General features: G+C 38.9%; 1 protein-coding gene across 6 annotated transcripts; it reads right to left on the reverse strand.

Moving 5' to 3' along the window:
* Positions 1 to 1089: 1089 nt before the first annotated feature.
* On the reverse strand, positions 1090 to 14969 carry LOC149909500 (uncharacterized). Of its 6 annotated transcripts, none has more exons than XM_090119499.1 (14): positions 14800 to 14969; positions 14148 to 14309; positions 13509 to 13654; positions 13282 to 13342; positions 12989 to 13163; positions 12686 to 12813; positions 12327 to 12592; positions 11267 to 12208; positions 5700 to 8958; positions 5412 to 5550; positions 4954 to 5261; positions 2465 to 2740; positions 1996 to 2197; positions 1090 to 1736 (listed from the first exon to the last, which is right to left on the reverse strand). In XM_090119499.1, the coding sequence occupies exons 2-14, from the start codon at positions 14259 to 14261 to the stop codon at positions 1615 to 1617; spliced, it is 6138 nt and encodes a 2045-aa protein (XP_089975625.1). In that variant the 5' UTR covers positions 14262 to 14309; positions 14800 to 14969; the 3' UTR covers positions 1090 to 1614. The 6 variants fall into 6 exon arrangements, with proteins under 6 accessions (XP_089975625.1, XP_089975623.1, XP_089975628.1 ...); XM_090119497.1 differs by having other exon boundaries at positions 1957 to 2197; XM_090119502.1 differs by having other exon boundaries at positions 4954 to 5243; positions 14800 to 14968.
* Positions 14970 to 15342: the final 373 nt, after the last annotated feature.

Here is a 15342-nt window from a genome sequence, read left to right on the forward strand (position 1 = left end):
GTTACCCTCTATATGTGTGCTAAATTTCATTGTAATCGGTTCAGTAGTTTTTACGTGAAAGAGTAACAAACATCCATACATCCATACATCCATACATCCAGACATCCATACATCCATACATCCAAACAAACTTTCGCCTTTATAATAGTATTAAGACTAGCTGCGCTCCGCGGTTTCACCCGCATTGCTCCGCTCCCGTTGGTCTTAGCGTGATGATATTTATAGCCTAAAGCCTTCCTCGATAAATGGGCTATCTAACATTGAAATAATTTTTCGAATCGGACCAGTGGTTCTCGAGATTAGCGCTTTCAAACAAACAAACTCTTCAGCTTTATAATATTAGTACGTATAGATAAGTAATACAAAACTCGTGTAATTATCGTCATTGGCGCCTTAAACATAGATAACAAATTAGCACTAGATAGGCCAGGTCACGGGCCAGGAACACAAAATTTTAATATGTCCAACGTCGTCATTGTATGTCTTTGGAAGCTTATTAACAAAGGTGTCTCTTACATACTAAAAATTAAGAGGGTATTCCATATTATGCGAAGGATAAATCATTAAATGAATTATTATGATTAGTTAATACTAATCTATGTTAGATTATGGAAAAAAGCAATATGTTTGACGTTCGTATTTCCAAACCAATTTTAATCATTTTATCTAAATTAGGAAACAGATATAATAACATACTGTGTATGATTGGAATTTGAATAGTCTCATAATCATAGCAGTCTCATAATAAAATAATAATCATTCACAAATACAAACACAATAATTTGCGGTAGTGTGAGTCATTAATACATAGTTGTGTAATCAACAACAAGGCAAAAAACGATCGCCCACAAATCATGCACTTACAAAATTACTTGCAGATGCTTACATCTGTGTACCTAATTACATGTCATTAATTAATTAGGTACTTCACATTATACCTAATTAGTTAATGACGTGTAATTTTATTAATGTTATTAGAAAAATATGTAGTAATATGTGTAAAAAAAAACAAACACTAACCAAAGCATAGACATAATTGAAGTTTTCTATAGAAAAGGAGTGTTGTTTTGAAGTAAATAAAATCCAATATCGGTCATAATAATTTTATTAGCATATAATAATTGATTATGATACATGGAGCGCTAACGCGCACCGGTCAGATGACACCGAGCGCAACTCGGTCGTTCCGCTCCAAATTACATTATTTATTTATATTGCATCGTCATTCGTTATGCAAAACCGTGGCTACATATTCACTAGTGAGAGGTCTCGAGGCAGCATCGTTAAGCGGACGCAGAGTCCTCGCAGCGCTCCGGCCGTTCGCAGCGAAGCTGCCGACCTTCGCGTTTTACATATACTTAAAATATAACAGTCAAATTAGACAGCCGGATGTCCGTCCGATATTTACATACAAACAAGGAGCGCCTCGCGTCGCGGCCACCGGAGCCGGCCGGGGCGCGCTCCGGTGCGGAGCCCTGGCCTGAGGCGTCTCCGTCCGAATCTTAAATAATCTTAATCATCACATCCATAATTTACGACTTAAAATACCGAGAGAACCGTCAGCCGCGTGCTACGTGCGCGTGGGTCGCGTGGGGCGTGAGGCGCGTGCGGCGCTCACTCCGCCTTCACCTCGGCGGGCGCGGGCGCGTCGCTGGCGGCGGGCGCCTCCACCGCCTCCTCGGCCGTCAGCGGCGTGTCGCCCCCGTCGCGGGCCGGCTCGCCGCCGCCGCTGCCGTCTGCGAATATTCATTATTACTTACGGCATATAAACACACAACTTACAAAATTCTATTTGTTTAAATAATATATTATGTTTTCCTTCACCAAATATTGAAAATACCCATTTTTAAGAGCAAAGTTTTGAAGCATTCAATACATCATAATAAATGTGTAACTGTATAACACATACAATAACACATTTGAGCAATAAATGAATGGTAAAACAGGGTTAATTACAGTGAATGTTCGAATACTGCGCAGGGTGCGAGTACTCACTGCGCTGCGGGTGGTGGTAGTAGAGGTTGTGGCGCGGCGCGTGGTGCGGGCGCGCGGCGGGCTGCGCGGGCGGCCGGTACAGCGGCATGGCGGGCGCGTGCGGCCGCTGGATGGGCGCCGGGTAGCGCTGCGGGCCCATGTTGCGGCTCATCGCGCCGTTGCCGCACCCGCCGCGACCGTTGTTGCCGCCGCCGACTAGTTGCTTTACATGTGCAAAAACTGATTACTTATTATGTTAACTTTTCGCTTCCAGTTTAAAACCAATGCCAGGCTGAAAAATGAGTGGCTATTGAGTTGCATTGTATTAAAACGATTCCAAAATTAAATCGAAACCAATGAGTTATGTGCAAATTTTACATGGATAGTTTTCAATTAAAGAATCGAATATGAAAGCTTATTTGCTGTTATGTATGTGACCATTAAGATGTCGCAAAGGCGGGTGACCGATATCGATCCACACAATAGTTACCTGTTGGTGTTGTTGGTGGTGGTGCTGGTGGGGGGTGTGCGCGGGGGGCGGGTGCTGCTGGTGTTGCTGGTGCTGCGGGTGCTGGTGGTACTTGTGCTGCGGCGGTGAGTGCGGCGGCTTCTGCGGCTTGGCGGCGCCCTTCGGCGTGGGCGACGCGGAGTCGCACAGCGGGAACCCGTTCGCGTGCTCGTGCAGCGGGCTCTTCAGCTGCTGCTGCGGCGGCGGGCGCGGCTGCGGCGCGTACTGCTGCTGCAGCGGCGGCGCGCGGTATTGTTGCTGGAGGAAATAGTTTCATGTTGTAGTATGTATTTGTTTATTTTAGCCTTAAATAAAATATTAAATAATAAATATTCTTGATAAAAGACATGTACTTTTATTTCTCTTTGGTTTTGCATGACTTTTTAAAAGATAACCATTAACATTGCTAGGCATTAGATGTTATAAAACACTTGATTTCCGCCCGCGTTTTCAAAGAAAAACTCGCATAGTTCCCGTTCCCGTGGGATTTCCAGGATGAAACCTATCCTATGTGTTAATCCAAGTTACCCTCTACATGTGTGCTAAATTTCATTGTAATCGGTTCGGTAGTATTTGCGTGAAAGATTAACAAACACACACACACACACATTCTCACAAACTTTCGCATTTATAATATTAGTAGGATAGGATAGTTAGAGCAGGCTCCAAGGAGATGTTCGTTTGCAAAAATAGCGGACCTAAATCTGACTTCTGATATATATTGTATAGATCCCAGACATCCTATAGACAGATGTTGCCAACCAGTTTTGTGGTCCCCCTCCCCCCACCCCGGTAATTAAATATGGCATACAAAGAAAAGAATAAAAATTTCCAAAACATGCCGTGTGGGGTATCAAATGAAAGAGCTTATTGAGTAGATCACGAATATATAGCATACTATAACATTTCTTACACTTTCTCTAAGATTTTTTAGAAAATTTACGAAAATGCTCCATTTTTGAGTTAACTTTAAACCACTATAGATTGAAAACTCATGAATATATTTTTTAAATTATTATTTTAAATAATTAACAATAGTCCATTGTTTATGATTCAATAGTTCGTAATATATGTGGTGGATTTGATGACCCCACAAAATGTTTTAAATTGCAAGGCGCAACTTTCACTGAAGTTACCGATTTGAAATCACACAGAGGCTGATTCAAGAATGTTCTGCCATATTTTTCATTCTGTCAAACACAACGACAGTGCAGAGATAATTATTCTAAGCCCTGACACCGATATTTTTGTATTAGGCCTTTATTTCTGGCATAAACTTGAAAATATACTCGCCATCTTCGAATGCTCCCCCCACTCCCCCATGCAACTATTTCACTGTACGAACTATTGAATCGTAAACAATGGACTATTGTTAATTATTTAAAATAATAATTTAAAAAATATATTCATGAGTTTTCAATCTATAGTGGTTTAAAGTTAACTCAAAAATGGAGCATTTTCGTAAATTTTCTAAAAAATCTTAGAGAAAGTGTAAGAAATGTTATAGTATGCTATATATTCGTGATCTGCTCAATAAGTTCTTTCATTTGATACCCCACACGGCATGTTTTGGAAAGTTTTATTTTTTTCTTTGTATGCCATATTTAATTACCGTTGTGGGGAGAGGGGGACCACAAAACTGGTTGGCAACATCTGTCTATAGGATGTCTGGGATCTATACAATATATATCAGAAGTCAGATTTAGGTCCGCTATTTTTGCAAACGAAACTCCACTGAGAGTCCGGTCTAAGTAGGATTATAGTCGAGCCAATTTAATAAGCAACATTTTATGTCTATCAATTTTATCTTCGGAGAGGGGTAACCTGGATAAAAACATTGATTAAAGTAAATTAATCGATACGGACTTGAAACATTTGTCTATCGAACTTGAAACACATTCTTGAAACACTCTATTTTAAATTCATCAGGTGAATCCCTGTGCCAGTAATATAAGTTTTCTTTCGAGCAAAATAAGATAAGTATCTACATAATTAAAAAAAAAAAAAACAACGCATTTATTAATTTATGATGATTTTTATTCACAAGTAATCAATGCATTCGATTCTAGATGTCAGATTTCGATTTTTAGTGTAATGTCTCTGGTATTTAAAAAGAAAAAAGGTTTATTGACACAAAATTGTGGCGACGTCAGTTCTTTATTTCAGAAATTGTTTATTGTGATTAAATGGTTTATCAGTAAAATCAAATCTTAAAATTACTTATTTCGGTCATTATTATTATAAATATGTAATCGCAATTGAAAAAAGTTAAGCAAATGTGCAGTTCTAACAAAACGAAATAATATATTAGTCTATGTCGTCGTTACTAGGTTATGTTGTTGAATTTTGTTGAACTGTCAAATGTTGCCTATTAAAATGGCTCTACTATAGCAGGATTACTTGAACTAAAGTAAGAAATGTCATTAAATCGGATTATTAATCCTTGATGTATTTTCGTTATGTACACTCACTTGCATCTGCTGCACGGCGGCCGCGACGTGAAGCTGCGAGGAGAGGAACTGCGAGCTGAACGCGTTGGACTGCGCCGGCTGCGTGAACTGCAGCGGGTAGGTGGGCGCCGGCGCGTTGGGCGGCTGGTAGGGCGAGTAGTACGAGTTGGCGGGCGGCGCCGGGCGCGGCAGCAGGCCGGGCAGCGAGTACGGCGCCTCGCCCACCGGCCCCGAGTAGCCCAGGTACTGCTGCTGGAACGTGTTCACGCCGCCCACGCCGCCTACGCCGCTCACGCCGCCGCCCTTGCTCCCTGCGAATTGTGCATTAACTACGCGATAAAAAATAATCATTCATATTCAAAATATACTTGATAATAATTTTGATAGAACTTTGTTTAGACTTTATATTGTAGTATAAAAAATATTTTGTGTATTCAATATTTAAAAATAACGTTTAAACATTTTTAACATGTATTTACCTATTGCACCAATTTGTTGTGAAGATGGTTTAACTGTGGCAGACATCAATGAATTGGATGTGCTAGAGATGAGAACTGTGCTGGGACTATTACCCAACTGTCCTGATTGACCAAAAGCTGCGCCACCCCCAGCTGCTGCCTATAAATTAATGAAGACTTTATTGTCCAATGAATCTTTAATTATAATATATGAATACTATATTATAACTAGTATATAACTAATTTATTTTTTAGTTAAACTGACAATATTATTATAATTTGCATGAATGATTTTAGTTGTTAACTTACCATTCGGTACTGACTTTGCAGGCTCTGGAACATATCTGGTGGAGGCTGATAATTATATGGAGTGGCTGATCCTGCCCCATACGGAGTTGCAGGGAATCCACCGAATTGTCCCCTTGTTTGATCTAAAAAGGCACCATAGAGCCCTCCTTGCTGTGGCAGTTGCTGGGAGGAACCCAGAATTTGTTGCGATGAATTAAATAACACAGCTGGCGGAGAAGGTACTGACAGACCACCGTAACCTCCCGGATAGCTAACGTGATTGTAGTGTTGTGGCGGTGGAGATTGCAACTGTTGCGTCGGCTTTACTTTACAAACATTTGGCGGGGCACCTGTATCTGCATTATTGTGCGCATCTTCAAAACCGGCAAACTGTAATTCTTCACTTCCTTCAGCAACAGCTGGCATTTCCCAAACTTTTTTTACACTGGCAATTTTTAAATTGAGATCGGCAGCCAGTGGAGATATTGTGTTTGAAGTACTCATATGAGTACCGCGTGGCAATCCAAGTGATTTAGCTGATTTGTCTTCGGTTAATTGTCCGAGATCAGAATCGAATGCGAAGTCTAATTTCATATCAGACGAATCTTCTGTTTTTTGAGTTGCATCAAATGACATTGGCAACCCTAGGGAGCCTTCAGCCTCAGTTACAGGTCTACCAGTCTCAGCCATTAGCTCTTGAATTGATCTGGGTCGTGTCCTTACATCACCATTAAATTGAAGTGCTCGAGATTCCATCTCGCTAGCAACTTCCTCTTGTGATTTAACTGTATTAGCACTTGGTTGATATTTTGATTTTAATGCTTCTGCTGGCGGAGTTTTGTAGTTAGTATTTTCGAATATTATTGTTTCAACTGGAGGAGTTGATCCATCAAGTACACCAGTCTTTTCAGGTACAACCACAGGAGTGGAATTAGGTTTGGGTTCAATTTGAGTGTTTGCATCACCTGGGGTGCTTCTTTGACTCGATTGGCTGGATTTATCCACCACTTCTGAAGGCTCTTCTACATTTCCCCTTAAAGTTTGTGAAATTGGTTTATCCCAAGCATTAACTGTAGGAGGAGGTGGGGCTGCTCCCGTATCAGGAATAAAACTAGGTACTAATCCCATTTGTTGTTTTTGTCTTTGTTTAGCAAAACGTGGAGGTAGATTAGCTGTACGCGGCCTTTCATATTGCGAATTGGGTTTACCAGACACAGGAGCTGATCCACGAGAGTTAGATTTTTCACTAGAATTTCGAGTTGAAGATCCGTTTCTACCGCCGCCCTGATTGGAGCGTGAACGAGGTTGTTTTGTACCATTTTGACTTTCGTCTTTAGCATTTGCAGAAGAACCTCGCGCATCTTTTGAAGTCTTTTTATTTCGCACTTCTTGAAATCCATCATCAACTGCTTCTTCATTCTTAGCTGCGGAAATTTTTAAATCAGTCATAGCCTCTGTGACATCAACTCCTTTGTCTGATAAGTTATCTTTTTTAGCTGCTGGTGCATTACGACCATTTTGTCTATTCCCTGAATTTTGATTACGATTTCCACCTTTTTGAGATTGACCAGATTGTCTTCCCCCAACAGAACGTCGGCGAGTTCCACCACCTTCGGAATGTTCGGAAGTCGTCTCCCAGTTTTCATCTTCGCCGCTGTTAGGCCCCATTCCACCCCTGGATCGACGATCACGTCCTTTTCCTGATGAACCTGTACGCTGTCTGTTGCCACCTTTGTCCATATCATCCGGGATTCCTTCTTTAACTTCTTCATTTTCTTTCACGCGGTTAGCTTGACTAAACGGACTTTTCGTGTTTGGCGGCCCATAACCTGTAACTCGTTTAGCAGGAGCAGGAGGTCTTGTAGTACCTTGAAAACCACCTCGACCACGACGAGAAGGTTGACCTCGGGGTGCAAAGGGTTCCCTGTTCTCCAGTGCATCAGTTGCATGAGTTACCTGAACTTGATCTGGATGGATATTACCAACATCTTCAGGTCTATCCTGTTTTTTTGGGCCTCTTGGGCTCCGTGGTGCTCTACGCCTCTCTTTACGATCCGCGTCAGTTGAACCATCAGACTCGCTTGCTCTATTATTAGATCGTGAACTGCGGTGTGACCGACGGCCTCGAGATTCTCTAGGTCCCCAACCTCTACTATACACATTATAACCACCACTTCCAAATCCTCTTCCTTTCTTTTCAGATCCAGATCCACTTGATTTTCTTTCCACGGGTTCTTTAGGAGGAATTTTGTTAAGATTTTCATTACTAACTCTTTCATTCTTTACTTCCTCAGCAGGTATATTGATAGAGTCTGCTGGGATAGCTTCCGTAGAGCGTGGATCGTTAATTTTTATGCTGGCAATGGAAGGATCGTTATTAGATTTGGCCATCACTGATTCAGTCTCCAAAGGTACCTTTTCACTTTTTTGAATATTATTACTAAAACCAGGCTTATTATTTTGTGAAGTTACATGTTCTGAAATTGGTTGTTGCTGTTGTACATTAGGAACTACTTCAACTTTAGGAGGACAAACATTTATTGGTTTAGGAAGAGATTGACTATCAGTAAATGAAGGTTGAAGGGAGGTGACTGAAGGAGTATTATGATTTTGTACAAGAGAAGAAGCTTGATTAGATTGAAGAGGATGAACATAATTTTGAGGGTGAGGGATGTTATTAGAGTATTTGTTTATCTGGGCCTGTGTGCCGTTATTTTCAGAAGAAACATTTACTGAAACAATATTCTGTTGTGGTGTTTGTGCTACTGAAATTGGAGTAGAAGCAATTTCTTTAGATTCATTATAAGGAGAAGGTTCATTTATAAGCTGTTCATTGCCTTTTATTGGAACCACATTTTCTACAGGAGGCTTTACTGTATTCTGGTTGCTAGTTTCTTCCTTGGCAACTTCTGCCCAGGATGTTTTGCCAAAATCTTTTTCAGAGGAATCACGTTGTGGAACATTGGATGGTGGTGTAATCCTTCTTTCAGGAGCTTTTACTGATACAGTTGAGTCGGAATTAACAAAGGGTTCAAAAAGACCAATACTTTTCCTCTCAAATACTTCAGATAACTTATCAGCTGCCGTTCTACTACTTTCAACCGCACTTTCGTATTTTCTATCAGATTCATTCCGACGATCCTTTTGTTCACCATAATCTTTCGAATTAGAACGATCGAAGTCTCTACCACTTCTATCTTGGTCTTGCATTTCCGATCTCCATTGGGGTCCTGAGCTTTCTTTATCCCGTCTTACATCATCTTCGCGGTCAGAATAATCCCTAAGAAAACAATTATAATTTATAATGGATGTTGTACTAAAATTTATCTGTCTAAAATAACCTTAATAATTTTTTAATGAATTAGGTCAAATTTGATAGATAAAATACATGAATAAGAAAATTTTAGGTGATAGTAATAAATACTGAATCCTAGGTTTGGATTAATTGTTTTAATGACAAAACTCATTAGACAAAAATTTAAAAAATATAAGAGTTTGTGGTGACTAAGGGCCGATTTTTCAATGCTCAGATAAACAGCTAGATAGACTTTATTCTTCAGTTAACAAAATATTCAATTTTTCAATAGACGAATAGGACTTATCTATCCAATAACTACGTTATTTGAGGAATAAATCTATTTGCCGCTCCAACGGCCAGATAGCGCGCTATTCGACTGTTAGGGCGTATTCAGAAAGAAAGCTTGAAACTTATAAGCGCTTATCGGCGCTTGTCATGTTCATATATTTTCCTGTCAGTGCTGTCAACCCGCGCAGGAAAATATATGAACATGACAAGCGCCGATAAGCGCTTATAAGTTTCAAGCTTTCTCTCTGAATACTCCCTTAGGCGTTTGAGTTGACAACTGACGCGTCAAATTTGAGATATTTTCGTATGTCATAACATAGAGCGTAGAATTATTAACAATTAAACCTCTTTCTATATAATTATTATCAATTAAAATCATATTGAAATTGATGTTTTTGATAGTACTGATGACCATGCCATTGAAAATTTGCCGAACGCTGCCTTTAAGTATGTCGTTTCCATCGTAAAATATATAAATTGAAACACAAATTTAACCAAACTCTTTACTCGAATCAAAACAACAATCAACAATCATAGAAAACAAGTGCACTCCTGACGTGAGTCATAATGACGGTTGTTGACAAATTGCAAGATTTGACTCTATCCCGCTCTAACCTGACTAATTTAATATGTTTGTTTCGCCACTCCGAGAGCAGTGCTGCCAATATGGAAATATTTGGTCAGATAGTTATTCATCAAATAAATCACGATTGAAAAATAGGCGAGCCGTAATGAGTTAGATAAATAATTGAATAAATCTATTCGAGGGGTAGTTATTAGACTGTTTATCTCGCGATTGAAAAATCGGCCCTAAAACAAATAATATAAATAACTATAAGCTGATATAAATTACGGCCCTGCCTTCATACGAAACTGCTGAATACGCCGTTCGCACGGGAATAGAATGTGGGTGCGGTTTCCCTGAATTAGCATCCAAGTTTACGTCTTTATAATTATTATTAAAATGTATAATTAATTCTTTAACTCAGGTCTGCATCGTGCAGACATGGGTGTAAAAGTCTCATTTTAGTTATTAAGGGCCGATTTTTCAATGCCCAGATAAACAGCTAGATAGACTTTATTTTTCAGTTAACAAAATATTCAATTTTTCAACAGACGAATAGGACGTATCTATCGAATAACTACGTTATTTGAGGAATAAATCTATTTGCCGCTCCAACGGCCAGATAGCGCGCTATTCGACGGTTAGGCGTTTGAGTTGACAACTGATGCGTCAAATTTGGGATATTTTCGTATGTCATAACATAGAGCGTACAATTATTAACAATTAAACCTCTTTCTATATAATTATTATCAATTAAAATCATATTGAAATTGATGTTTTTGATAGTACTGATGACCATGCCATTGAAAATTTGCCGAACGCTGCCTTTAAGTATGTCGTTTCCATCGTAAAATATATAAATTGAAACACAAATTTAACCAAACTCTTTACTCGAATCAAAACAACAATCAACAATCATAGAAGACAAGAGCAATACAAGACGTGAGTCATAATGACGGTTGTTGACAAATTGCAAGAGTTGACTCTATCCCGCTCTAACCTGACTAATTTAATATGTTTGTTTCGCCACTCCGAGAGCAGAGCTGCCAATATGGAAATATTTGGTCAGATAGTTGTTCATCAAATAAATCACGATTGAAAAATAGGCGAGCCGTTATGAGTTAGATAAATAATTGAATAAATCTATTCGAGGGGTAGATATTAGACTGTTTATCTCGGGATTGAAAAATCGGCCCTAAATGTAGTTTCTAAGTAAATCTGAGTTTCTTTTGGGGCCTCCGGCTATGGGACATGTAATTTCTATTTCAACAACTTTCAATTGTTTTGACTGTTATTGATCTTGATTTCTAAACAATACTTTGTATTCAAGTACAGCTTTTTATTTGCCCTAATTATGTAATTATAACGCGAGTAAACTTTACTTATTGAAAGATGAAATTAATAAATAGTATGAATATATTACATAATATTACAAACCTTGAATAAGAACGCCGGCCATTATGCGGAGCATGTCTTGGCGCATTATACGCCGGGGGTTCTTGTCGCCTTGGTCTATACTTTTGGTCATCTTGTTGTCTATTTTGTTGTTGTTTCAAGAACCTAGGAGGAATATTTGCTTGGAACGTTTTGGAAAAGGCAGGATTGGTTTGGTCGCGGTCACGGCCGTAGTCTCTGTCACGATCGCGAAAATCGCGATCCCGTTCATTTCTGTCCCTGTCTGCCCTATCTCTTTCTCTATCCCTATCATTGCGGTCTCTTTCTCTATCAAATCTGTCGCGATCGTTACGGTCCCGATTATCATTACGGTCCCTGTTATCGTTTCGTTCCCGTTTATCGTTACGGTCTCTATTATCATTTCGATCACGCATTTCCCTATCTTTATCAGCATCCTGACGGTCCCTATTATCAGTTCTGTTTCGGTCTCTATTATCAATAGGTCGATCTCTATCGCGATCCCTATTATCAAAACGTTCCCTATTATCCATACGATCACGGTCTCTATTATCTAAGCGATCCTTATCTCTTATATCCCTATCGCGGTCGGCCCTTTCTTTATTCTCCATACGATCCCTGTTTTCCACTCTATCTTTTTCTCGACTATCGTGATCTCTCTCTCTATGATCATTACGATCGCGATCATTTCTATCAGTTCTATCACGGTTTCCTTTAGATTGCGTAGAAGCATCCCTCATTTGACGGCGCTGCTCCTCCTCTTTGCGTTGGCGAGCACGAGCGACGGCTTGAGCAACTTCATTGCTTTGCTTCTGCCTACGCTCCGCCCACAGCTGATCTTCATCACCTGGATCCTGGATTTTAGAATCCACACGTTCAACGTCAATACTGGCGCGGTTATTATTTTTGTTACTGGTTTTAGGGGTTGGTGCTGAAGATTCACCATCAGAGAAATCCAGTTTTTGACTGAAATTTACAAAATTATTTTACCAAAAACAAAAAGGGAAACTGGATTTAAAAGCACCAACATTTTTTATTTCCTCAATAAATTTTAATTCACACAAATATTATTCATAATACTTACTCATAATCAATATCGTCATGTTGAGCCCATCCAGCATCACGCGATATATCATCAAGTGAAGATATTTGTTCATCGCGTAGGATGGGTCGTGCTGTAAGAACCTCTACAGCTCTCGGTGTAGCTGATGGCCTGGGGTTTGGTCTAGGGCCTCCAGAATTATTATTGTTTGCATTACCTCCCCCACTGCCACTAGCGTTACTTCTATTATCACGAAGTGTATTCAAAGGTCCTATTCCAAGCCCACTACCACTGCTACCTTTCATCAGCTGTTAAACAAAAAACAAATTGTTACATGAGTAACCTATGCAATTAAAAAAAATGGATTGTTTCAAATGTATCACTGAATGTTTTATACATACGAAAGATGGCACAATGGCGCGGTAGGCGGGTATTTGCTGTGAAGCAGGCGTGGAGGCGGGCGCGGCGGCGGGTGATGTACTTTCTTGCCGAACGCCGGCCGTGCCACCGCACGTCCAACTGCCTTCCGCTACAATATTTATTAATATCAAATATTTTCATATTATATAACAGACTGTTATCAGCAATATTATTAAGTTATTTAAAACAAATAAAAAATAAATAGTGTGTTTTAAGATTCTGTTTTCACTGTAATAGTAGCACAGGTAAATGTGAAAAAATAACTGAACAATAGTAACACTTACTTTGTGGTCTCAGTTGTAACTGGGGTGCAGAATGATCTGAAGAACGGTGTGACGGTTGAGCTGCTGCCTCCAATGAGGGGAACTCTGTACGGAAGTGTGGCGACGAGGGTGGGGGCAGCGCCACCCAGCCTGCTGACCCTGTGCCCGCAATGGCACCACTCGTTGACGTTGTGGTCTAAAGTTAAGTTTTAAAAAGAAATTTATGCATTTAAATAAAATTTATTGTTACTGTTTATGCTTTTATGTAATTTATGCCTTTAGACATGAAGCCCAATCCAATAAAACACACTTACTGCTGTCTGTGAGGTACATATTGCCGCTGTTGTAACAGTAGTAGTGACAGTAGAAATTAAGCTGAAAAAAAAAAAATAGTAAATATAATTTTTCTTATACTTTGGCAGACATATTAGACTAAGCTACAAGTTTTAATGAGTGAGTTATAATAAGTGAGTATTTTAATGAAGTTTAAATAGGTACTGTAAATTTGTTGCCAATCACATTATTCAAGGTAAATATTTACTTTGCGCTTGGGTCTTGACCAGTTTCAGTTTTCAAAGAAGGCAGGTTGGCAGGAGGACGCCTCGCAGAAGGCACTTTTCCAAGACTTTGCATTCCATGTTTGCGGCTTAATTGTGATTTAACTGAGGACGGTTCTGAATTTTCGTTCTGTAAATACAAAAAGTATGATATTCAGTATTTATATTTTATAAATTGAATTGAATGAATTAAAGGATTTATTCAAGCTTCCTTATAATTCTTATACAAATGAATACACACAAGGACAAGGTCATCTCATAAGGTCAATGACCTTCTAGATCAATGATATTTCAATTACATTACTTTCAATTAATATTTCTTGTACTAATTGAATTCCCTTAGAAAAAAAATATGACATTGATTCATTATTCTAAATTAAATAGAAATGCATTTGAAAAGCCTTGTAGGTACTTATTTGTCATCATGTCTAAACAATTAACATAGTGTCTTTGAATTGACATAATGAAACACTTTATTTAGGATACAGATGATAAATTAGATTTAGATACAAGGCATAATAGAAAAGAGATCATTTAAATTTTGAAAGCATACAAACTACAAAGATATTGTTTAGGAAGAAAACATATTTTTTAACAATTTTGTAAGTATGTAGGTCACATACCCTGTTGGCGCAGTACAGACTATTGATGTCCAACTTCTGATATTTTTGCTTGCCGGACGTCGGCTTGCTCTGCGCCGTATTGCCTCCGCCGCCCGGCGTCGAGAGTGCAGACATGCTGCGATGTACACACCATCAGGAGGTCACCCTCGCACCGACCACCAACTGCAACGACCACAATAATTGGTCTATTACCCGACACAAAAAACGAAACTATCTGCCCACTGACAATCACCACAAAGAACTGGCCTTCACAGCTTGTTTCGCAGACGAAACGGCTAATTATTTACCGTTATTTGCTTTTAACTAAACGTGAAAACGTAATTTCACTTTATCGTAACACTTCTCACAATTCACGGATCACTGGAACCATAAAAGTCATAAAACACTTTCACAGCACTGAGATAGACTAATTTTTAGCCCTGCCCTCAGAGTATATTGACGTGTTACATCCGTAGGTTGAACGGACGCTGGATCGATGATCTCTGTTTTTTTCAGCGTCACTAACTACACTTTTCACCCTTATGCCCGTAAAGAAGTTGACAAAAATTTTCTTGAAGTAACGGTACTAACAAAATTTAGAATAGAGAACGGTAAATAACAAACGAATTTTTATCGCAAAGAGATATAAAACAAAACCAAAATAGACTAATACCTTGGTCCGTATCACTTAGTTATATTATAATAAAATTATATAAGCACAAATGCTACACTAAAAATTAAGATTACTTTGGATTTTTTAAATTCTACGCTACCAAAACTTATATCACTTTATTTTAAGATGGCGTCTCCAAAAGACGATCTCCTTTACAATCAATAATGTGACGTCACAAAGACGCGACACAGCGCCATCTGTAGGAAAACATGACAAATTAAATTTAAACGATGCGTTCAGAAAATAAACTTGTAGCTACAAAATAAATATGTACGTGCTTAATACATTCGAACATTGCACGAATGCTTCACGAATGTGTAAGGTACGAATGTGAGCGATCTGGTAATAATGGATTTATTACTAAAAAAGTGGTTATGTAATAACAATGTACTATTAAAAACCTATATGAGACGTACATGTATAACGTTATTATTAATTTATTATATTATCTACCTTACTATCAATAACGATGTAATTCCGACACGACTGGAGAGAGATCAAGAGCGGGGTATTTTATATAATAAAAATTAAACTAGACTGTGG

The sequence above is a fragment of the Colias eurytheme genome, chromosome 3 (assembly GCF_061535395.1).
Source record: "Colias eurytheme isolate Ceu_HAF_F1 chromosome 3, ilColEury1 Martin Lab GWU primary, whole genome shotgun sequence".
NCBI lineage: Eukaryota > Metazoa > Arthropoda > Insecta > Lepidoptera > Pieridae > Colias > Colias eurytheme.